Source organism: Podarcis liolepis (genome assembly GCF_965112155.1).
Source record: "Podarcis liolepis genome assembly, chromosome: 13".
NCBI lineage: Eukaryota > Metazoa > Chordata > Lepidosauria > Squamata > Lacertidae > Podarcis > Podarcis liolepis.
In genome coordinates this window covers 14,210,356-14,235,912 of record NC_139573.1, presented here as the reverse complement: position 1 = coordinate 14,235,912, position 25,557 = coordinate 14,210,356, and the positions used below count along the sequence as shown (strand labels likewise).

At 42.6% G+C, this 25,557-nt stretch overlaps 2 protein-coding genes across 6 annotated transcripts; one reads left to right on the top strand and one right to left on the bottom strand.

Annotated features, from left to right (window-relative positions):
• Positions 1-3,123: 3,123 nt before the first annotated feature.
• LOC310691937 (uncharacterized protein) lies at positions 3,124-24,397 on the top strand. Of its 4 annotated transcripts, none has more exons than XR_014518613.1 (5): positions 3,124-3,138; positions 21,068-21,155; positions 22,101-22,250; positions 22,519-22,660; positions 23,679-24,397. XR_014518613.1 is itself a non-coding variant. In XM_083472223.1 (4 exons), the coding sequence occupies exons 1-4, from the start codon at positions 20,550-20,552 to the stop codon at positions 23,685-23,687; spliced, it is 270 nt and encodes an 89-aa protein (XP_083328349.1). In that variant the 5' UTR covers positions 19,398-20,549; the 3' UTR covers positions 23,688-23,812. The 4 variants fall into 4 exon arrangements, 1 of the variants encoding a protein (XP_083328349.1); XR_014518614.1 differs by lacking the exon at positions 3,124-3,138 and adding an exon at positions 19,413-20,169; XM_083472223.1 differs by lacking the exons at positions 3,124-3,138; positions 22,519-22,660 and adding an exon at positions 19,398-20,572 and having other exon boundaries at positions 23,679-23,812.
• On the bottom strand, positions 11,138-17,551 carry LOC310691934 (uncharacterized protein). 2 transcript variants are annotated; one of them, XM_083472215.1, is made up of 3 exons: positions 17,427-17,551; positions 14,399-14,486; positions 11,138-12,598 (listed from the first exon to the last, which is right to left on the bottom strand). In XM_083472215.1, exons 1-3 carry the CDS (start codon positions 17,496-17,498, stop codon positions 11,556-11,558), a joined length of 1,203 nt encoding a protein of 400 aa, XP_083328341.1. In that variant the 5' UTR covers positions 17,499-17,551; the 3' UTR covers positions 11,138-11,555. The 2 variants fall into 2 exon arrangements, with proteins under 2 accessions (XP_083328341.1, XP_083328342.1); XM_083472216.1 differs by lacking the exon at positions 17,427-17,551 and adding an exon at positions 14,693-14,711.
• Positions 24,398-25,557: the final 1,160 nt, after the last annotated feature.

Here is a 25,557-nt window from a genome sequence, read left to right as displayed (position 1 = left end):
AATTTAATTGTTTTATGGTGGTCATCATGTAAACCTTATATTGCCACCTTATTGTTTGGGGGCTTCCAGGCAGCATCCAGCTGACCATTGTGGACACAACTCTAAATTGACCTTTGGTCTGGATCCAGCAAGGCTCTTTTGATGTCAACACCCAGAAGGTCAAATTAGAAAATGCTTGCTTAAAGTTGGTTTGTCATAAAATCAGTAAGGAGTTGCTGTAAGAACAATACAAACATTTGGGGTTTGCGAAAGTATTGCTATTTAGATGTTGACCAACATGACTTACCTAATCTAATCTCGAGAGGGATTTCCATGGCCAGACCAGTGTGTTTGCTTCAGTGTCCATGAGTAATTAAGAAGGTAATTTTAAAATTCAAACTTATTAAAAAGAACCATAGAATCGTAGAGTTGGAACTTTATTTATCTTGTATTGTTATTGTTGAAATAAAAACCTTAGACTAAGGCATAGATCCTTGGGTCTCTCCGACTCTCTCCACAATCCCTTCTCACAAATGATGAATGGTGGGCTGATCTGCCACTAAACGACACAGTTATTTGATAATTTTGTAACAAAGGTCTAACATGTTTGTGACTTTTGAATTCAGTAATAAAAAAATGGACATTTTGGAAGTTTACAAGATTATGAATGGCACTGAAGAAGTGGATCTCTCTGTCTCTCTCTCATTCTCTGTCTTGCTCTGTGCAGGACACAAAGCTGAATTGGGGGCTTCCAAGTAAACTCAATGGGGGAGCAAGATCTCTTGGAGTGTTAATGTTTTGTGTTCCCCCATCCTATGCTAAGGTTGTATATACAGTACACCACAGTGTTCAGTACCCCTCAGTCCAAGGAAACTGAATCCTGGGTAAGCACAGGAATCACAGGAGTCTCTCCCCACTTTGGGATTGGGATGTGCAGAACATAGTTTTGATCTAAGCTTCCATTGTCCAGGAAGATCCCCAACTCTGTTTTCTCCCCACAACACCTCTGTAAGTTAGGTTTGTCTGAGGAGCAAAGGAAAACCGGCTTCCTAAGGCTAATAAGTGGGAGTGTCTGTATGTTGATTTTCATTTACTTCATTATTACCGTATATAAGTACACATCCTGATGGATGTGAAGGACACATTCTACTCATGTAAAAACGGGCTGATTCCCGGACCATCTTGCGGGCCGGATTGAGAAGGCGATTGGGCCGGATGCGGCCCCCAGGCCTTAGTTTGCCTACCCATCAGCTAAACAAAGGCAAGCAACCTCCCTACCTCCTAAACCCACTGACTCTGGGGGACCTTGGCTGCTGGGATCTGCTTGGCCCTCAACCTCCTTTTAAGAACTGAAGACATGACGGATGCTGCCAAAACTTTAAAAAACATGATTTATTCACATATTTACACAGGAATTTAGTTGGAGGGAGTCCATATAACAAGCCCCTAATAAACCCCAAGAGCAGTTCAGCACTGGAATCCAAGGAATCTCTCACAAAAAGATTTCAGCCAGCCAGCACAGATCTTTCTGCCTCCCCTCACCTCCTACTATTCTAGGCCTTATGCCAAAGCCGCCCCCCTCTTCCTGTGGCATCACACCCAGTGACCCTAGCAACCTTCCAAATCCCCAGTCTCTGTCACAGCTGCCAGGTCGTTTTGCATGGGCTAATTCCTCCGATGCTTGTATTTATTCTGTCCTATCCCAATAAGCCCATTGTGTGTGCTTAAGGGTGCATGAGTAATTAAAAATATAATTAAAAACACAATGGGGTTTTTAATGGGGGAGCAAGATCTCTTGGAATGTTGATGTTTTGAGTTCCCCCATCCTATACTAAGGTTGTATATACAGTACATCGCAGTGTTCAGTACCCCTCAGTCCGAGGAAACTGAATCCTGGGTAAGCACAGGAATCACAGGAGTCTCTCCCCACTTTGGGATTGGGATGTGCAGAACATAGTTTTGATCTAAGCTTCCATTGTCCAGGAAGATCCCCAACTCTGTTTTCTCCCCAGAACACTTCTGTAAGTTAGGTTTGTCTGAGGAGCAAAGGAAAACCTGCTTCCTAAAGCTAATAAGTGGGAGTGTCTGTGTGTTGATTTTCATTTACTTCAGTATTACTGTATATAAGTACGCATCCTGATGCGCTTTCTAATTTTGCATCACATGTTTTCTGCCCACAGGAGGTAGTACAGTGGTGACTCGCAAGACGAAAATAATCCGTTCCGTAAGTCTCTTCGTCTAGCGGTTTTTTTGTCTTGCGAAGCAACCCTATTAGCGGCTTAGCAGATTAGCGCTATTAGCCGTTTAGCGGCTATTAAAGGCTTAGCGGCTAAAAGGCTATTAGCGGCTTAGCGGCTTAGAAAAAGGGGGGCGGGGGAAAGCGAAAAAAATCGCAAGACTCGCAAGACGAAAACGTCTTGCGAAGCAAGCCCATAGGGAAATTCGTCTTGTGAAGCGCATCGAAAAACGGAAAACCCTTTCGTCTAGCGGGTTTTTCGTCTTGCGAGGCATTCGTCTTGCGGGGCACCACTGTAATTGAAAAATGCCATAAATCTCAACCAGATGCAATAAAGCCAAATGTAAAAATTTAAAGCGTTTGTCTATCCACAATGCAATAAGGAAATCTATCCTTCCCCAACTGAAAGTGTTCACAAAGACAGAACAGTGCCGGTCCACTCATGAGGCAAGGTGAGGTGACTGCCTCAGGCGGCAGGATGCACTGAGGCAACAGCTGTCAACATTTCTTCCCTCCTTGTACCCTTGTCCCTGATGCAGGTCTTCCTCCACCCATTCTTCCCTGATGGAAATGGGGGAGCTATTTTGGGGGACACCTCACATGCCAAAATGTCTCAGGCCCTGAAACATGATGACCACCACAAACATCACAAACACATGTCATCACTGTTAAAAGACCTCCACTGACTTTGCATCAGCTACAGGCTTGGTTCAAAGTTCTTGCACTCGTGTACAAATCCCTGAATACTTTACATCCAGGATACCTCAGAGATAGCCCAAGGCATCCCTGAGATCACTAGGGGAGCATGATTAGTGCTTCTCTATGGACCACAAGCATGTCTTGTGTCAACAAGGAGCTGTGCCTTCAGTGAAACGTCCTGCCACAAGAAGCTAGGCAGACACTCTCTCTACTGAGTTCAAGAGGTCTGTTCAAAACTGTTCTTTTTCAGGAGGCCTTTGGGTCCTGAATGCATCTCAGACGGTTAAAATGGTCAATGCCAGTGGTTATTAGTCTTTTCAGAGGGAGAGAGTTTTTAAATTCTTTAGACTTTAAATTTTGGAAGTTAAGTAATGTTTTAAGTTGTGTCTATTGTACATTTAATTGTTACAGGCAACTTGAGACCTGTGATGTGGAAAGTGGAATATAATTTTTAAAAATAAAATAAAATAAAAGCAATAGATAGAAATTGCATCGATTCAAAGAATCAGAAGCCAGGAGAAAAATGTATGTGCTTGGCATTCATATTTTTTAAAATTTTTTTTATTAAATTTTACAAAATATAGAGAAAATACGAAGACAAGGACAAAAAGAAAATAAGAACACAAAATACATACTACAAAATACAACAATGCACACATTAAGCATAAAAATACAAAATACAAAAATACATACGTTAAAAACTGATAATAAAAAGAAAAAGCACATATAAGAAAAACACAAAAATTCCTTCTTTCTTAATTTTAGATCTTAAATTCACATATTCTCCTGACTTCCTTGCGTCCCCCGTTCTTGTATCCCTTTTCAAAATTAGTTCAGCAAATTCATAGCCCATTAATTTATCTGTTGTTGGTTTAATCTTAGATTATATCTTGTTACTAGAACCCCCGCAATTCATTTCAATGTCATCAACATTCAGAAATTTTACAATATTTCTGCAAATAGATTTTAAATTTCCCCCAATCTTCTTCCACTGACTCTTCTCCCTGGTCTCGGATTCTGCCAGTCATCTCCGCCATCTCCATGTAGTCTATTAGTTGCATCTGCCAGTCTTCCAAGGTGGGTAGATTTTTTGTCTTCCAATGTTTTGCAATAAGAATTCTTGCTGCTGCTGTAGCATACATAAAGAAAGTTCTATCCTTCTTTAGCACCGATTGGTCGACTATGCCCAGGAGAAAGGCCTCTGGTTTCTTCGGGAAGGTATATTTAAATACCTATTTCAGTTCATTATATATCATTTCCCAGAAAACCTTAATCCTTGGGCACGTCCACCAAAGGTGAAAGAAAGTACCTTCAATTTCTTTACACTTCCAACATTTATTATCGGGCAAATGGTATATCTTTGCTAGCTTGACTGGGGTTATGTACCACCTATACATCATTTTCATAATATTCTCTATTAAGGCATTGCATGCCGTAAATTTAATCCCGGTGGTCCACAATTTCTCCCAGTCAGTGAACATGATGTTATGGCCTATGCCCTGTGCCCATTTTATCATTGCCGATTTTACCGTTTCTTCCTCAGTATTCCATTTCAACAGCAGATTATACATTCTCGAAAGTGTCTTTACATTGGGTTCTAACAATTCTGTTTCTAACTTTGATTTTTCCACCTGGAAACCAATTTTTTTGTCCAAATTATAAACCTCTCTTATTTGAAAATAATGTAACCAGTCTTGCACCTTCTCCTTAAGCTTGTCATAACTCTGCAATTTCAATTTGTCACCTGCCTGCTCTAAAATTTCCCAGTATTTTGGCCATTTAGCCTCCATGTTCAGTTTTTTAAAAGCTTTCGCTTGCATAGGAGATAGCCACCTTGGTGTTTTACTCTCTAGAAAGTCTTTATACCTTATCCAGACATTAAACAGTGATTTCCTGACAATATGGTTTCTAAATGCCTTATGTGCTTTAACCTTGCCATACCCAAGATATGCATGCCACCCAAATATATTGTCATACCCTTCAAGATCCAACACATCCGTGTTCCCAAGAAGCAGCGTGCCTGGCATTCAAAAGCTAATAACATCAGTGGCGGGCAAGCCTAATGAGGAAGAGCAGGACACAACCAGGGGCTACTACTAGAAAGGGCTCTTCTCTTGCTGCCACTCTCGGCACCTCCTTTGGAGGGGGCGCACAGAGAAGGGCTTCAAGGTGTGGGGGACCCCAAGGGCCCCCCAAATATGCTTTATATTTAACCAATAACCTCCTCTCCCACACCACCTTTAAAAGGGTATCGGATGTCAACCAGCCAAAGGCCTGGTTTAAGAGGAACACTATTGTCTGACTCCTAAGGCTGTATAATGAAGGCTCCAGCTGAACATCCCTGGGGAGAGGATTCCACAAATGGGGAGCCACTACAGAAAAGGCCCATTCACATCTGCCACCCTCCAGAGCATTCGTGGACATGTTGAGCCCCCCCCCCCCTTTTTTAAGAGCTGGAATGAATTGTTGAGCTTCAATTTGTTGGCTCTCATTTAGTTCATTAGTTAGGAAAGGCAAGGTTCAGCACATCCATTACCTCACCTGCAGATATAGAACTGTGATAAATGACGAAGTATTTCGCATCTTCTGTTGCTTGACCCTGGCTTAAATTGGTCATCCAGTTAACCTTGTAGCCTTATCATATCAGTTATTGCCACTATGTTGTTTTGGAGCTTCCAGGCAGCATCTAGCTAACCATTGTGGACACAACTATAAATTGACCTTTGGTCTGGATCCAGCAGAGCTCACTTTATGTTAACACCCACAAGGTCAAATTAGAACAGGCTTTTGAAAATGCTTGTTTAAAGTTGGTTTGTCATAAAATCCATATGAAGTTGCTGTAAGAACAATACAAACATTTGGGGTTTACAAAAGTATTGCTATTTAGATGTTGACCAACATGACTTACCTAATCTAATCTCGAGAGGGATTTCCATGGCCAGCCCAGTGTGTTTGCTTCAGTGTGCATGAGTAATTAAGAATGTAATTTAAAAATCCAAACTTATGAAAACGAACCATAGAATCATAGAATTGTAGAGTTGGAACTTTATTTATCTCATATTGTTATTGTTGAAATAAAAACCTTAGACTGAGGCATAAATCCTGTGTTCTTGGGTCTCTCTGCCTCTCTCTCTCCACAATCCCTTCTCACAAATGATGAATGGTGGTCTGATCTGCCACTAAATGACACAATTATTTGATAATTTTGTAACAAAGGTATCATGTTTGTGTCATTTGGATTCAGGAATGAAAAAGATGGACATTTTAGAAGTTTACAAGATTATGAATGGCACTGAAGAAGTGGATCTCTCTCTCTCTCTCTCTCTCTCTCTCCAGATAGGTAGCCGTGTTGGTCTGCCATAGTCAAAATAAAAAAATTCCTTCCAGTAGCACCTTAAAGACCAACTAAGTTAGTTCTTGGTATGAGCTTTCGTGTGCATGCACACTGCTTCAGATACCTGGTGAGGTTCATGGACTTCCATTTCATGCGGCTCAATGTGGTGCCTTCCATGGTTCCAGTTACAGATAGGTAGCCGTGTTGGTCTGCCATAGTCAAAATAAAAAAATTCCTTCCAGTAGCACCTTAAAGACCAACTAAGTTAGTTCTTGGTATGAGCTTTCGTGTGCATGCACACTTCTTCAGATACACTTCTTCAGGTATCTGAAGAAGTGTGCATGCACACGAAAGCTCATACCAAGAACTAACTTAGTTGGTCTTTAAGGTGCTACTGGAAGGAATTTTTTTATTCTCTCTCTCTCTCTCTCTCTCTCTCTCTCTCTCTCTCTCTCTCTCTCTCATTCTTTGTCTTGCTCTGTGCACGACACAAAGCTGAGTTGGGGGCTTCCCAGTAAACTCAATGGGGGAGCAAGATCTCTTGGAGTGTTAATGTTTTGAGTTCCCCCATCCTATGCTAAGGTTGTATATACAGTACAGCACAGTGTTCAGTACCCCTCAGTCCAAGGAAACTGAATCCTGGGTAAGCACAGGAATCACAGGAGTCTCTCCCCACTTTGGGATTGGGATGTGCAGAATGTCAGTATCTCCACTCGGCCAAGCTGATAAGGCTCATCTTCCTCCAGCCGAGTCTCTGGAATCGCCTCGAATGGATAATTAACGACCTCGAGCCTTTGATGAGGCTCCAAGGCACAACTCCCTTTGCTGCAATAGTTTGCCTGGTGTTTCCATAGAATTCTTCCTCTTAAGTAAATCCAACAGTCCCGCCCACAGTTCCCAGTCTATTCTGGTTAATTCACTCTTCCTAGAACTCTCCTGGGGTTTGGGTCAGGGCCTCCAAACTCATACCCCCTGTCCCAAAAGAGTTTCTGTTGCTTTCTCTCTGTGGTCCAGTCTACCCCATCTCTTGCCGCATATTCCAAATCCAAATCTTGCCACCAGACTTTACCTTGACTATCCCCACCTTGGTGGCCAGAACCCTCCCCCCTTTGCCTGCTGATGGAGCTAACCAGGGGTCAGCAAACTTTTTTCAGCCGTGGGCCAGTCCACCGTCCCTCAGACCATGTGGTGGGCAGGACTATATTTTTTGGGGGGGGATGAACAGATTCCTATGCCCCACAAATAACCCAGAGATGCATTTTAAATAAAAGGACACATTCTACTCATGTAAAAACGGGCTGATTCCCGGACCATCTTGCGGGCCGGATTGAGAAGGCGATTGGGCCGGATGCGGCCCCCAGGCCTTAGTTTGCCTACCCATCAGCTAAACAAAGGCAAGCAACTTCCCTACCTCCTAAACCCACTGACTCTGGGGGACCTTGGCTGCTGGGATCTGCTTGGCCCTCAACCTTCTTTTAAGAACTGAAGACACGACGGATGCTGCCAAAACTTTAAAAAACATGATTTATTCACATATTTACACAGGAATTTAGTTGGAGGGAGTCCATATAACAAGCCCCTAATAAACCCCAAGAGCAGTTCAGCACTGGAATCCAAGGAATCTCTCACTAAAAGATTTCAGCCAGCCAGCACAGATGTTTCTGCCTCCCCTCACCTCCTACTATTCTAGGCCTTATGCCAAAGCCGCCCCCCTCTTCCTGTGGCATCACACCCAGTGACCCTAGCAACCTTCCAAATCCCCTGTCTCTGTCACAGCTGCCAGGTCGTTTTGCATGGGCTAATTCCTCCTATTTATTCTGTCCTATCCCAATAAGTCAAACTCCTACCATTTATTACTTTCTAGAGTTTAGGGGGGGTCCATGGCTTGCCCATTTTGTGTGCTTAAGGGTGCATGAGTAATTAAACATATAATTAAAACCACAATGGGGTTTTTAATGGGGGAGCAAGATCTCTTGGAATGTTGATGTTTTGAGTTCCCCCATCCTATGCTAAGGTTGTATATACAGTACACCACAGTGTTCAGCACCCCTCAGTCCAATGTAATAAGAAAAAACAGCTCCTTTTCCTTTATGGGGTATCCAAGAGCCCGTATAGAGTCCTGAAGTGGGTTCCCCATTGGTGGGAGAAAATAACAGAGGCCAACCAGAGTATACTGAGAAGCAAAGCAGCTAGTAAGCCTGATCTTTATTAAACTGTTGCAACAGGGTCCCCACTCACCACACACAGGAGGGAGGAGAACCCTGAACAGTGGTTCAGTCTTTATATAAACTTTTAAAACTGCCCACCCTGTAGCCCAAGACCACCCCTCTAAAACATACATACATCACAGAAGGAGGCGGTCTACAGCAGAGGATACCTCATAATGGTCATTGATTGCATTACCTGGGCAGTCTGGCCATTGTTTTGTTGTGGTTAATACTTTTATTCCTGAATCCAGGGCACAGGCTCACCCTATTCCTACACAAATACACCCTCAAGACAGGCTTTGTAAGCAAAAATACACTCTGTAAGTTAGGTTTGTCTGAGGCACAAAGGAAAATTTGTTTCCTAAGGTTAATCAGGGGCCATGTGTGTATGTTGATTTCTATTAACTTCATTATTATATAAATAAGTATAAGTCCTGATGTGCTTTCTATTTTGCATCACATGTTTTTTGGCCCCGGGAGATAGTAGTTGAAAAACACCCTAAATATCCATCAAATGCAATTTAAAAATATGTAAAAATTAAAAGTGTTCATCTATCAACAATGCAATAAGGAAATCTATCCTTCCCCAACTGAAAGAGGAACACAAAGACAGAGCAGAGCTGGTCCACCCATGAGGCAAGGTGAGGTGACTGCCTCCGGCGGCAGGATGTACTGAGGCAACAGGGGTCAATATTCTTCCTCCCTTGTCCCTGATGTACATCTTCCTTCACCCGTTCTTCCCTGGTGGAAATGGGGGGAGGGAGGCTATTCGGAGGTACACCTCAGATGCCAAAATGTCTCAGGCCATGAAACATGATGACCACCACAAACACCATGAACACATGGTATCACTGTTAAAAGACCTCCACCGACTTTGCATCAGCCACGGGCTTGGTTCAGAGTTGTACTCAAGGTTCTTGTACTCGTGTACAAATCCCTGAATACTTTACATCCAGAATACCTCAGAGATAGCCTGAGGTATCCCTGAGGTCACTGGGGGAAGCATGGTTAATGCTTCTCTATGGACCACAAGCGTGTCTCGTGTCAACAAGGAGTTGTGCCTTCAGTGTTGTGGGCTCAAATGTATGGAACTTCCTGCCACAAGAAGTTAGGCAGACACTCTCCCTACTGAGTTCAAGAGGTCTGGTCAAAACTGTTTTAATTCAGGAGGCCTTTGCCTCCTGAATGCTTCTCAGAAGGTTAAAATGGTCGCTGTGTGATGGAAAAGTTTGTTTGCTGGGCACATTGGGTCGCCAAGTGTTTTCTTTTTCTTTTTCCTGCCAGCAAACGAAGAACAGCTTCTGATTGGCCGGGGTTCCAGGGGAGGCAGTTGAAAAGGAGAGGATTTTGTGTTGGGAGGAGAGACAGGTTTCAGGTTGGAGATAGAGAGTCCTGGTTCTGAGTGAAGTTAAACATGCATACACTGAGGAGACTATCCAGTGAGAGGACAGAGCCTCACAGCTTGGATAGGGAGACCAGGCTGAGGGTCTGGGGAAGATATCCAGACAGGAGTGTCCTGGGAGGGCTACGTTTGAGCCAGGAGAGGTAGATCCTGTGGGAATTCGGGCTACCTGGGTGTCAGTTTGGCCAAAGTATTATGCTGTGAAGGGAGTGGTATAGAGTTGAAAGCATTGCGTGGACAGGCGGAGTCCCCCCAACCCCAGGTGACCCCTCAGTGGAATATTGACTCAAGACAACATGCTATGAGAATAAAATTGACCACATCTTTATTACGTTTCAGATGTAGGGAGACCTTGGCTCAGGCATTGGGCGTTTATCCTTCCCAGTCCCCAGCCGGGGATCTGAGAGACATCTGGGTTATCCAGAATGTGTGGGGATCGGGCTGGCTCTGGAGAACATATCTTCAAGCAGAGAGCCTGCCCCTCGTTTCGCCGCCATTGCAGGGGAGAGCAATGACAACCTCTCGGCGTATGGCCAATGCCTCCCCTCAAGACCCATTTAACGGGGAACCCCGGGAACACCACCGCAAGGGGGGCGTGGGTCACCGCTTCACTCACCCGCCTCCCATTTAGGAAGATAGACTAAAGGATTCTGCCCAAGGCCTGAAACCGCCAAAGTTGTGATGTTTTACTAAAGGAAAGGCAAAAGCTGCCAATGCAGGAAAGTTCCTTTCCAGCACTTCAACAGTGACCATGACGTAGCAGCACCCACGTACCTCTGGAGAAGAGGTTAAAGGTTAACCTGCAAAAGGAGGCTTAACTGAGGGAGAGCAGAAGTTCTGGAGCCAACTGACACTGCTTTGCAGGTAAGATTCACCTTCTGTTCTGTGGGCAGGGCGGTGCCTCCCCGTACCTGGCCGATCCTCTGGCAACGCCTCCCCAGATAAGATTGGCGATTGGCTGATGTAGGCGGAGACCGAATTAGGGGGATTCTGGGATTGGTTGGGAAGGGGACATAAAAATGTGCTTGTGGTGCTGGATCAGGCCCCTGGACCCATCTCTGAACTAAGCCAACCCTCAAAATTGGTGCCAGCTAAAAACTATGATGTAAAAAAGTGAGGGTTTCTGACGGCACACCAGCATGAAATTGTAAACAGAGCTCCCCACTTCCTCAATACCCTCTGGAAAAAGCTCCTGGAAAAGGAAGAAGGTATTTGTGTCTTCTGGAAAATATATGTTGAAAATCATTTTGTATACAAGTGTGAAAAGCGCACGGAACACATTTTTAAACCATTGATTATTCATTTTATTTTATTTGTATAACACCGGGACAGATTCCAGAGTTCAGCAGGTACAAATTAAGATGAAGGCACAAATTTGGCAAAGGGATTCATAGGCACCAGGGAAATAGTAACTTATCTAAAAGGCATTCAGCTTGGGTCCACTGCATCGTGCACAAACTAGGATATGCTTTTCTAACTGTAGCCTAGCAGGATATGTATGTCCATATGAAAGTATATAATATGTCTAGTAATCAATAATCTCACTTCGTGTTTAGCTTATGCATGTTTATATCCTACTCAGCTAACGCCCCCTTATGAGAGCTCTAGATTTTCTAAATATTAGCCCATAGTAATCAATTAAATGTTATAATAGAGATGAAGCCTTTGAAGGTGCCTTTTGGCCTAACACTTTTCTTTTCACTTATTGGAAGGTGGCAAAGGAATATCGGTAGGTGGAGTAGAATCACTCGTAAATTTCATATCACGGCAGAACAAGACCGTTTCCTTGCCCAAACCCAGCTGGTATTGCCATATGTACATCTTCTCATTGGGCTGCAGGGTCAAATTAATAGCTTCTTCGATCTCAGTGGCTTCATTCCAGTCTTCCTGCTCTGTGTTGACACTCTTCCCACCATACTCAGCAGTGAGAGAGAACTGGTACTTGGCAATTGCCTCAGTGAGTGCGCCTGACTGATATGAGGCAGTCATGGAAATCTTCCAGTTGTGCTCCACACTGCTCATCTCCTTCTTGTTGTATCCCACTTTCTTGGTGATCTTCTTATTCCATACAATGGGAGTGTTGGAGTCGTTGGAAATGGTCTTGATAGCTTCCCACATACCATAAGCTGGGCCTCGGGTAATAGCCATTCCTCCAGGGAGCATGTTCACAACATCACTATGGAAGGAGTATGTAACAGCATCCAAATTTCCGTGGAAGTCGGTGCATCTATAGTACTGGACCCCCCATTCATCATGGGGTTTTACAAAGTAATAGTAATCCTTGATGCCCCAGTAATAGAGACCATCCTTGCAAGTTGGGTGAAGTGTGTATTCAATTGCATCTGTATCTTCATGCATATTACTGACCCGACGGTAAACACCTCTCTTCTGGAAAATGATATAGAAGGATCCAAAAGCTGAGAGGTAATGGTCCCCTCCGCGGCAGTTGGGATGGAGGCTGTATACTACAGAACCTAAGTCTTTATTCATGTTGCTGACACGGCGATAGTTGTCTCCTTTGATGATGTAGAATAGGTCATCCTCATGGGCTAAATAGTGTTCTCCTCCTGTGCAGGAACTGTGCAGGCTAAACACTTCAAGGTCTTTGCCCTCATGGAAATTGGTGGACCTCATGTAGCAGCCCAGGTCTGAGCGGACAATGTAGTAATATTTATCTACCCCACAGAAATCAACCCCTGGGGCTTTGTTCTTAGGGACTATCTCTGGCATGGTGCTTGATTCTAGGAAAAGAAAGCAATGTATTCAGTAAGATTTCACAAATTGATCATTCATTTACTCTTTGTAATTACTTTATTATTATATTATTTTTGATAATGAAAGAATTAACAGAATTTGCAGACCTCTTGGGAAACAGTCTCATTGCTTATGAGACTGTTATGCCTGCCAGTGCCAAATATGATGCCAAAGGTAAATGATTACTAATTAATTGTGAGGTGCTTTGAAAGACGAACCAAACATCTTCTGCTTGTCAAGACATATTTCTCTATCTATTTCTCTCTCCATTTGATAGGAGACCAACCCACCCCTTCCAAGGAATATAAATTGCGTTTAACAGGCTGATCACTTTTAAAAGCAGTTTGCCTTGTGGTTTTAGGGAATGGCTGTTTGGGAAACGAAAAATCCAGATTTTGCAGAAAATCAATGCTTGTTTGAAGGCTCAGTGTGGCTAAAACACCGACATCCATCACTGCTGTGCTTGCTCACAAAGAGAAGCTCTTTGCACCTCTTCCTTGTTCAGAACATATGAGAGAGTGGGCCTTCAGTACTGAAGCCCCATTAAATGGAGAGGCTGAGCCAGTTGATTTTGAGGGGATATTTACCGAGACCTTTTGTGGGCACCATACGAGGGCACCCAGGTACTCATGAGTTCCATGCTGGTAACTGCTGTTCTAATTAATTCCTATCTCAGCTGTGATGGGAAGAGACTGCCTAACAGCTCAGAATATCTTGGAAAGAGGAGCAAAATCTCATTGTGTGCATAAACTGACACCATCCTTTTACCCATACAGGACTGGAAGGGGCAGATAAACTTACTTGCCTACCCTCAACCTCAGTACAGGAACTGCAGCAATAGTATTATAGTACCAGACTGTTGAGGTTCAGAGCTAGGAGAGGATGGAAGTATACATCTATGGGGGCTGTGGGGGAAGAGAAGAGATTTCCCAATTCTTTATTGATTCAGGAATCTCTTCCTCACCCTACACAAGAAGGGTTGGTAGTCTGACCAGCCACTAAACCCCACCATTTTGGTGTTTTTGATTCAGGAATATAAAAATAGGGGCATAACAGAAGTTTATAACATTATGCATGACACTAAAGAAGTGGCTATTCCTCTCTCCCTCTTCTGCTGCCATAACTCTAGAGCTCAAGAGGTCCTATTAAAATAACCTGACAGCAGAGTCAGTGATAGGCAAAAGAACATACATTTCCACACAATGCAAAACTCCCTTATGAAATAAAATTTCACAAAGCATTGAGATAGCCATTGTCTCCTGGTGACTCATGAAGCCCTACTCATTGCTATTCAGAAACACTCAGTGGCGAACACTCCTGTCACACTTCCTCAGAGATGGCACCGGGGGGGCCTTACTCCGCCACTGGGGAAGGCTCCATGTCACTTCAATATCACACAGGGAATATCATTGGCACTCAATAATTATAAAAAAGCAGTTAAACTACAGGTCCACAAAGAAGCACCACCTGGAACACCCTGGGATTTTGCTTCAGCTATGCAGAGAGAGATTCTGCTTGAATATGCATTAATGTCATTTTTAGATTCAAGGTTTTTTGCTAGAATACATGGTCTGTTTTAGTAGACTGGTTGTTGGATTATTAAAAGGAACTTCATTTAACTTGTACTATTATTGCTGAAATAAAAACCTTAGAGTTTATGATTATATCCTTTATTATTATAAAGAGGTAGTTAGAGTGCAGGTCCACAAAAAAGTACTCTCTCCCTTATGCCCCAAATTCTAAAGTAGTTTCTCTCCGCACCTGCCCAGTATCCCTCCAAGACTTACCGGTATTCGTGGTATTCACACAGAAAGTTTTGTAGTAGGTGGCAACTGCTTCTCTTGGTGGAGAATGAGGGACATGTATGAACAGTTGCTGTTTATATAGGATAGAAGAGGCTATGGGTTAATGAGAAACTACACACCGCTCCACCTACATTGGAACTAAAAGACACATTTATTGATTCTTTTCAGATGATAAACAAAGATAACAGTCACAAGAAAACCCTCCCACTCCCCTTCTCAGAGTGCAGAGTCTTCCAGGAACAAAAATATAGCATTAGCGGAACTTAGAATATATACCATTTTCTAGTGTTGTGGTCAAACAAATGAATCGTTCCATGATATTCCATGTGATGCTGGTGGACAGAAAGCATGTTCAGTGGATTGTGCATATTCAATAAAATCAAACCATTTCGTAAGAAAAGAAGATTCCTCCCCCCTCGGTACGATATTCTTGTTGTACTGCAGTTAGTTTTTCCATAAGGGTTGAATCCCAGGTCTGTAAAATCCATGCATAAAAGAGATCTGAATTAAGTCCTCTGCTCCCAAACCTTTGGCTAATTAAACAATCTGTAGCCTTTTAAAATGGGGTGGGTATTTTTGTTTGTTTGTTGGTATGTCATGTTTGTTTTTTGTTTTTTATAAAGTGAACTGTCCTGTGATCTTAGGATGAAGGGTGATACAGAATTTTAATAAATAATAATAATAATACTTGACCACCTTATTACACATGTATGCTATGGCCATATTTGGAAAACAGTGGTACCTCGTGTTAGAGACGCTTTAGGTTACAAACGCTTCAGGTTACAGACTCCGCTAACCAAGAAATAGTACCTTGGGTTAACAGAAATCGCGCAGAAATTGCACAGTAGTGGCGTGGCGGCAGAGGGAAGCCCCATTAGCAGGAAGTGGTGCTTCAGGTTAAGAACAGTTTCAGGTTAAGAACAGACCTACAGAACAAATTAAGTTCTTAACCCGAGGTACCACTGTACTTAGTTCTCAACCCCCCATCTCACATAGAGGATATTGGGGGACATAATGATGTAATCTTCCCATTAATTGTATTAAGTTTGAATGGATGCATGTACCAGTGCTGTAGAACTTTCAGCGAATTTTATTAGGTTCAAACTGATGTTGAACAAAAAGGAGGACTTTTTGCAAGGGACAACTGAAATGCTATTTGAATCTGATGATTTGGAAGGGACCTAGGAGGCCATGGAGAAATGAATATGAAATAATCTAATACGGGTATGGATAAACTACTGTGAGTGTTGCCCTGGGCAAGATAAAGCAACTAACAAATTGACTTATTTTGCATCTTCTGTTGCTTGTCCCTGAGAGATTTACTGGATGAACAATTTAATTGTTTTACGGTGGTCATCATGTAAACCTCATAGCCTTATATTGCCACCTTATTGTTTGGGGGCTTCCAGGCAGCATCTAGCTGACCATTGTGGACACAACTATAAATTGACCTTTGGTCTGGATCCAGCAAGGCTCTTTTGATGTCAACACCCAGAAGGTCAAATTAGAAAATGCTTGCTTAAAGTTGGTTTGTCATAAAATCAGTAAGGAGTTGCTTTAAGAACAATACAAACATTTGGGGTTTGCAAAAGTATTGCTATTTAGATATTGACCAACATGACTTACCTAATCTAATATCGAGAGGGATTTCCATGGCCAGACCAGTGTGTTTGCTTCAGTGTGCATGAGTAATTAAGAATGTAATTTTAAAATTCAAACTTATTAAAAAGAACCATAGAATCATAGAATCGTAGAGTTGGAACTTTATTTATCTTGTATTGTTATTGTTGAAATAAAAACCTGAGACTAAGGCATAGATCCTTGGGTCTCTCCGTCTCTCTCTCTCCACAATCCCTTCTCACAAATGATGAATGGTGGGCTGATCTGCCACTAAACGACACACTTATTTGATAATTTTGTAACAAATGCCTAACATGTTTGTGACTTTTGAATTCAGTAATAAAAAAATGGACATTTTGGAAGTTTACAAGATTATGAATGGCACTGAAGAAGTGGATCTCTCTCTCTCTCTCTCATTCTCTGTCTTGCTCTGCACAGGACACAAAGCTGAGTTGGGGGCAGTGGCATAGCGTGGGGGTGCGGGGGGGCCGGCCGCACAGGGTGCAACATCGGGGGGGGCGCTCGCACTCGCAGCTCTCTGCCCCTACCTGGCTCACTCACTCTCTCTCACTGCAGTGCTGGCGGCGTGAATCCGATCCGCGCCGCTGGGTTGCCGCCCACTGTGGAGGGGGTCGGTGCCAGGCGTGCGGTGCGAAGAGAGAGCAAGTGACTATCTGGGGGAGGGACAGTGCAGCAGCCACCCAGCGCAGCGCTGAGCGTGGGAGAGAACCACACCAGACCAGACCAGGGAGCAGCAAGAAGAAGCTGGCAGCGGCGGCAGGTTAGGGGTTAGAGGGCGCAAATTACTTGCCTTGTCCCGGGTTAGGGGGCGCAAATTACTTGCCTTGCCCCGGGTGCTGACAACTCACGCTACGCCGCTGGTTGGGGGCTTCCCAGTAAACTCAATGGGGGAGCAGGATCTCTTGGAGTGTTAATGTTTTGTGTTCCCCCATCCTATGCTAAGGTTGTATATACAGTACAGCACAGTGTTCAGTACCCCTCAGTCCAAGGAAACTGATTCCTGGGTAAGCACAGGAATCACAGGAGTCTCTCCCCACTTTGGGATTGGGATGTGCAGAACATAGTTTTGATCTAAGCTTCCATTGTCCAGGAAGATCCCCAACTCTGTTTTCTCCCCACAACACCTCTGTAAGTTAGGTTTGTCTGAGGAGCAAAGGAAAACCTCTTCCTAAGGCTAATAAGTGGGAGTGTCTGTGTGTTGATTTTCATTTACTTCATTATTACCGTATATAAGTACACATCCTGATGCGCTTTCTAATTTTGCATCACATGTTTTTTGCCCCCAGGAGGTAGTAATTGAAAAATGCCATAAATCTCAACCAGATGCAATAAAGGCAAATGTAAAAATTTAAAGCGTTCGTCTACCCACAATGCAATAAGGAAATCTATCCTTCCCCAACTGAAAGTGTTCACAAAGACAGAACAGCGCCGGTCCACTCATGAGGCAAGGTGAGGTGACTGCCTCAGGCGGCAGGATGCACTGAGGCAGCAGCTGTCAACATTTCTTCCCTCCTTGTACCCTTGTCCCTGATGCATGTCTTCCTCCACCCGTTCTTCCCTGATGGAAATGGGGGAGCTATTTGGAGGGGGTGCACAGAGAAGGGCTTCAAGGTGTGGGGGACCCCAAGGGCCCCCAAAATATGCTTTATATTTAACCAATAACCTCCTCTCCCACACCACCTTTAAAAGGGTATCGGATGTCAACCAGCCAAAGGCCTGGTTTAAGAGGAACACTATTGTCTGACTCCTAAGGCTGTATAATGAAGGCACCACCTGAACATCCCTGGGGAGAGCATTCCACAAATGGGGAGCCACTACAGAAAAGGCCCATTCCCATCTGCCACCCTCCAGAGCATTTGTGGACATGTTGAGCCCTCCCCCTTTTTTTTTAAAGAGCTGGAATGAATTGTTGAGCTTCAATTTGTTGGCTCTCATTTAGTTCATTAGTTAGGAAAGGCAAGGCTCAGCACATCCATTGCCTCACCTGCAGATGTAGAACTGTGATAAATGACGATGTATTTCGCATCTTCTGTTGCTTGACCCTGGCTTAAATTGGTCATCCAGTTAACCTTGTAGCCTTATCATATCAGTTATTGCCACTATGTTGTTTTGGGGGCTTCCAGGCAGCATCTAGCTGACCATTGTGGACACAACTATAAATTGGCCTTTGTCTGTCTGGATCCAGAAGGGCTCTTTTTATGTCAACACCCAGAAGGTCAAATTCGAAAATGCTTGCTTAAAGCCGGTTTGTCATAAAATCATTAAGGAGTTGCTGTAGGAACAATACAAACATTTGGGGTTTGCGAAAGTATTGCTATTTAGTATTGCTATTTATTGACCATCATGACTTATCTAATCTCAAGAGATTGTTTAATTGTGTGGTCTGAAAAGCTTCCACATGTGGTAACTAGTCCTTGAATGCATCAGAATGCTTTTTTTGAAATGTGCACAAACACTAGAACTGGAACATTTTTGTCTTAGATACTAAAAAGAAGCAGTGAAGCAACACCACATATAAGACTGACACATAGAACTCATAGTTTGTATTATAGAATCATAGAATCATAGAATCATAGAGTTGGAAGAGACCACAAGGGCCATCGAGTCCAACCCCCTGCCAAGCAGGAAACACCATCAGAGCACTCCTGACATATGGTTGTCAAGCCTCTGCTTAAAGACCTCCAAAGTAGGAGACTCCACCACACTCCTTGGCAGCAAATTCCACTGTCGAACAGCTCTTACTGTCAGGAAGTTCTTCCTAATGTTTAGGTGGAATCTTCTTTCTTGTAGTTTGGATCCATTGCTCCGTGTCCGCTTCTCTGGAGCAGCAGAAAACAACCTTTCTCCCTCCTCTATGTGACATCCTTTTATATATTTGAACATGGCTATCATATCACCCCTTAACCTCCTCTTCTCCAGGCTAAACATGCCCAGCTCCCTTAGCCGTTCCTCATAAGGCATCGTTTCCAGGCCTTTGACCATTTTGGTTGCCCTCCTCTGGACACGTTCCAGTTTGTCAGTGTCCTTCTTGAATTGTGGTGCCCAGAACTGGACACAGTACTCCAGGTGAGGTCTGACCAGAGCAGAATACAGTGGCACTATTACTTCCCTTGATCTAGATGCTATACTCCTATTGATGCAGCCCAGAATTGCATTGGCTTTTTTAGCTGCCGCGTCACACTGTTGGCTCATGTGTCACACTATTAGTCCATGCCTAGGCCCTTGCTTCATAAGAAAACAATAATTAAATGAATTCATTTGAAACAACATTTATAAGTAAGTCAATTTTCCAGAGCAGTATGGAGTTGCTGTAAGAACAATACAAACATTTGGGGTATTGCTATTTAGATATCTGAGAACATGACTTATCTAATCTAATCTTGAGACATTATTGAATTGTGTGGTTTGAAAAGTTTCTAGATGTGGCAACCAGTCATTGACTGCATCAGGATGCTATATTTTGAAATGTGCATAAACACCAGAACTAGAACAACATTTTGTCTTAGATCTCTGCCCCTTCTTTCCTTATCCTAAAAAAACCACCCCAACCCAGACTGAAAATCTGAATAAATTAATTAATTTCAAATACTATCTAGCAGGCTCTTATATTATGATCTATGCTGTGCTAAGCTGTTTAGAATAAAGGCAGGGTGGAAATTTAACAATAAATACAAATAAAACTGTTTTCTATTATGCACTAAGAATGTCATGAAAAGTGCTGCTAAGATTTTTTTTTTGTCTTTCTGCAGGCACCCACATAGCTATGATTGCAGCTGTGTACAAAAAAAAGCAGATTCCAGCTACTAGTTTAACGGTTAACCCTTGGAGTGCTGATGAAAAGTAATCATTCTTTACAATCTGTATCCTTCTTCTTGGGTTGAATGATGCAGCAAAGCCAAGGAAAGGCCTTATTAGCGCCACCTACTTGCAACAGTAAGATCACGACTCGTTCACAGTCTTTCACTCAAATTGTATTATTGCGTTAGTGTTACAAAAGCGCCTAGTCTCTCGAGAGATGATTGGCTTGCCTTCTCAGCCAATGCCAAGGCGGTCTGCCAGTATTTCCTGGCCCGCCTACCTTCTTCCTCTGTCTTTCGGTTCTTTGGCGCTGGGTAAGCATTTGTTGTTTGTGCTATCGAATCCATTCTTAATCTTAGGTTAGTTCTTGCCATCCGTTCTTGTAATGCCTTTGGAAAGAGTCACGGTGCGGGTGGGGGTTGGGCTGCTAGATTTTTGTTTTCAGATCGTCTGCACCCCACTCTAGCATTAGTGCTCGTGAGTATGCTCTTCCCTGATTTCAGTGGGGCTTGCTTCCAAAGCAGCATGGTACTGTCCGATTACTGCACCATTGAAAGTGCTGTCGGTGCCTAGTGTTTCCCCGTGAAAAAGATCCTAGTGGAAATCAAGGCTCGCTCTTCTGTTCCCTTCCGCAGAGAGCACGTGTTCGTTTTCTTAATTGCGCCGGTGTGATATGAAATGAAATGCGGGCTACATGTTGAAGACGAAGCTTTTAGGGTTTGGTCCGGGGGTGGAAACTGGGCACGCTCGCTCCGCAGTAGTTTTCTTCTGGCCCAATGAGTTGGTAATGAGGAGGGGAAAAAACTTCACGGTGGGTCTTTTCAGGGGGGCAAGATATCTAGCAAAGTTTACTACACTAGGAAGCTTAATGCCATGTTTGGGTCCTATTGATGGGTGGTGTGAAAATGGTTTTAGTACAAAAGTAGGATAAAATAAGTGTGGGTTTGCTTGGGCCTGTTGTGTAGATGCTGCATTATAAACAATTCCCCAGAAATAGCAAAAAGAAGCCCAAAGGTTCTTAAGGCCTGGTAGGAGAAAAGGCAATTAAATCTCTGGCCTTAGAAGGCAGTATTTCTTAAGCCTTTCTGTAGTCTTGTGTTCTTCCTCCACTTTACATTACTGACTTAATTGGAGCCAAACCTCTCCAAATGAGAGTTGAGGCTTGCTTGTGTGCTCCCTTAATGCTCTCCCCGTCTCTCTTGCTTTCTACAGCCTGCGGAAAAATGGACGGCTCCTACCTGAAGCATCTGCATCATCAAAGCAGTGCTTCTGGAATGCACTCACTTGTCCGTGCATTTGGGTAAGCCTTTTGTGAAGGGGAGTTCTTGTGCCTCTGGTTTTGCACTGTGAAAGTATGTGTTTAATGCATTTATATATCACTGCATTTTCCAAGGAGCTTATATGCTGTTCTCCCTGCCCCACTTTATCCTCGAAGCAACCCTATGAGGTTAGGCTGAGAGAGAGTGAGTGACCTTCATGGCAGAGTGGAGATTTGAACGCTTGTAACTCCTTGATTTGGTAGGACATATGTAGTCCTAGGGATCTTTTATGCAAGTGTATTCTGTAAATATTACTTACTAAATTTGCATATCACCCTTCATTTGTAGATCTCAGGGTGGTTCGCAACATAAAAATACAAGCTAAAAACACAATAATAATAATAAGGACAATAATAAGGACAAAGAAAAATCAGCAACTATCTTCAGAGGCAGCCCTGCATATAAATAAGAATGGCGAATTGAACTTGCTTGTAGTACACATTTGTTTCCAGCATTTGCTGTGTACAAATGCCTGCGCATATAGCAATGTGGTGAAAGGCTGAGAGGCACATAAAGATGATGTGGATTACTTTCATTTAAAATTACAGAATGGTAAAATGGAGAGGTTGGTTCAAGGGTTTTTTATTTTATTTTGAATAGAAGTTCTGTGATAAAAAAATTGAATGTGTTAGTCTCATACCTAAAAGGGGGGGAAAAGGAATAAACCCATTAGTTATGATGCTAAAAACTTCTAGCCTCATTAGACTTGGCCTGATTGTTAGTAGCACATGTTTCTGCTGGAGAAGGGTATTTATTAATTTGCCCATGCTCTGCCTAACAGCTTCCAGTTTTCTGCTTCTCAGTATAGTCATTGAATTGTGTGCACATATTGCTAAGAAAAGGACAATATAATGATACATTGCCCATAACTGCAACTTTTAGGCTGACAAAAGTTATGTTCAGTTCATAATGGTTTTCTTTCATAGAGCATGGGTTTCAAGAAGCATCAAATATTTCTTCTGAAGAGTTCTTTGAAGGGAACAATTGCAGTCAGAGATGGGCTGAACAAATTCAGGAAATTCCTGGGATTTCTGGAAGTCATGGAGTTTGGTCCATTTGGTGATAATAAGAAAAAGGTATGATCTTGGTTTCTCTTGAAGTAAGAATTTGAGGTATCTTGGTTGCTAAGTAGGAGATGGCAAGAGACTTGGGGAGCCTGTTATGATGAACTGCATGTTCTGTCCGTGTTTCACCTGATTAACCCTGATTATGCACATGCTCTGAGCGGATCTCTCCTTGGCACAAGTGATATTTCTATTAAAATGCTGATGAGCGTATGTCTGCTTAAGGATATTGTTGCCAGACACATGCAAACAGTAATAACAACTAGTGGTTGTATTTCAGAGAGCATGTGTTTGGAGGAAAATGAACACCAAATACGTCTCCTGAAGAGTTGCATAGCGTGAACAGCTGTAATACAAAATGGACTGAACAAACACTGAAAATACTAGGATTTCTGGAAGTCGGAATTGATATTGAGAAAAAGGTATGACCTTGGTTTCTCTTGAAGTAAGAAATTGAGGTATCTTGGTTCTAAGTAGGAGATGGCAAGAGACTTGGGGAGCCTGTTATGATGAACTGCATGTTCTGTCCGTGTTTCACCTGATTAACCCTGATTATGCACATGCTCTGAGCAGATCTCTCCTTGGCACAAGCGATATTTCCATAAAAATGTTGATGAGTGTATGTTTTCTTTTTGTTAAGGCTTGATGTTGTTTAGATAACAGAAACAGCATAGTAACCTATTGCAACAATACTTGAATGACTTGTTTATCTTATAAAATATATGCCATTCTTGTTTTTATAGGGTCAACTAAATATATTTATCTAGTCATATAAGAGTTACTTCCCCCAAAGTGTTAGGCATACTTCTCTAAAAATGGTTAAGATGGTCATTTATTTGGACCAATTAGATTAAATCTGATTGCAAGCTTTTAGTTGCTGATTTCTTCCTCAAACTGGAAGTTGTACCAGGTCATGGCCCTTAGCTCTTCTCACTTCCCCAAAACTTCCAAAATTTCTGCTGAACAGAAGCAAGAAGACCAAGGGGTGTAAGGAAAAAAGCATTTACGTTTTGGCTGGTGTTTAGTTCGTAGTGACTTATTTTCCTGCAGGGAGGAGGGGATCCTCATATGGGTTGTCCCTCCTACTCCACCAGACAGGAATGTGCAAAACTGAGTTCTTCCTATCTTGTGATAGGAGGGCAAACCCTCCAGTTTCCTGTGTAGGTCAGGTGACAGTGGTCTTCTCTCACCCTCTTATGAAGAGAGGTTGGGGGGTTTGCTTGATTTTGCACTGCTATAGACGGGGGGGGGGGGGGACGACGACGACGACACCCAGTCAATAGAAATTAGACAGTGGAATAAAGTTTAAATTGCTTTGTATGGAGACATGACCCATTCCGTGGTAACCAAATTTTCTACAGTAGAGAGGGGAGCAAGAACCAGTCAGATCTAAAGAAGGGTGCTTGCTAACTAAATAGCTGCCACTCTTTTCTTTTATAGGGCAGATGATTCTAAAGAGATGAAACTTAAACGGTGCACATTCCCCATCCTGAGCCTCTACAAAATGTAAGGACTGAAGCTTTTTCTCTCGCCACTTAGCAGAAGACATTTGCATCCAAACCACTGATTACTGTCTTGTAAGAAGTTGCTGTTTATATAGTAGAATTTATCTTTCATAGTATGAAATCTAATGGGCAGGATCCAAACAAACTAGATAGTGTCAGTGCCTCTAAAGCACCTTTGGCCCTCCAGATGTTTTCAGACTCCAGCCTGCATGACCAGCTGCTAGGGACTATGGGAGTTACAGTCCAACAGCCTCAGGAGGGCAACAGATTCTTTAAAAGGAGTGGATCATCAAAATAATAGTGGAAATTTGAAGTATAAATAGGGGTGGGTGGAGCAGGGGTTGGTAAGTGTGCTCAAAAGTGTAAATGCATGATGACTGTTCCTCTTGCTGTCGCAAGCCGTAGACGGTGAGATTTTATGTCATCAAATATTAAAGCTGGCCTTTCTTCACTCAATGTGCCTTTGGATGGGTTGGCTGTCTGTTGGCACTATTGAATTTTGCGGGGCCAGACATTCTGAAAAATGCAAACGTGAAGATTTAAATCATGAGCCAGCAAGCCAAAAGGAGTGTTCTTTAATGGAATAACTGAGCTGTGATTGCCTAGCTTTTTAACAGGAAGCTTGAATTTACATTTCTAAATGTTTAAATCATTTTCCACAGGTTTGTTGGCACAGGCATGAAAGTGAGAACAGTATTTCTCTGTTTCACCATGGAAGAAAGTGATACAGAAGATGGATGAATTTGCTGTAACATGTGAAAACAAGATAGTGGCTCCTTACTCTCTTGAGTGTTATATGTGTGACCACCAACAATAAAAAATTGTCCTAATAATTAGGTTGTAGCTCATTATCGTCCACATTTACTAAGTGGAGTATATGTTGAACACCTTTTGAAATTGTGTGCAATTCATAATTAAGAAATGGTCGAGTTTCAGATTTTCACAAATTCTTTGCTAGGGTATAATTACATCAATATTGTTATGGAAAACAGCGCCACATATCTGAAGATGGGTGAACAAGTGTACATGGAAAATATCTCCCTCTAGCACATGTTGTATCTTACTCTGAGAAAAAGCTGTTTTTCAAAACCAACATTTGGAGATAAAAACGCCATCTTGATGCCATAAACCTGCTTTGTACACCCTCTCCCAAAATACATAGTTGTGAACAGGTGCTTTCTTTTTTACAAATTCACAAGTCATTGCAACTTTGAAAACAAAAGGACTGTTCCAGTGTTAGTTGTACTCAACCAGATCCATTGAAATTATTAGACCTTAATCAGTTACGTTCCTTAATCTCAGTGGGTTTTCTCTTGAATATAACTTAGTGTAGCCAATGACAAAGTTTTCATCTAAGTTGACACTTTAATTTTAGAGACTTGTCAAAGCATATGACATATTTTATAGTTGTGACATCTTTTCAATATTCAAATTAACAAAGTCTATTAGAGATACAACATATCAAGTGGCTAGTTAAAATAGTCTACCCTTTAGTTGAGACACAAACCTTAAAAGCCATGAGGGGGGAGAGGACGGCTATACAGGTTTGTAGCAGGATAGGATAGCATTCGTCTAAATGGAGTCAGGTTAAATTTTAAGTGTGCTGCTGGAACAATGTTCCTGAGAGAACCAAGGAAACAAGTTGGAATTGCAGCACACAGCGTATTTACCTAGTGTTAATGGGTTGGTGAAAATACGAACGTGGCTTGTGCTCGGTGAGCTGAAATGCAGTGTAATTTTTCAGTTTTATTTGGATGGGAGCAATGTCGCCTGCATATCTAAAATAAGCCTTTTAAAAACTGAAAGGGTCCATG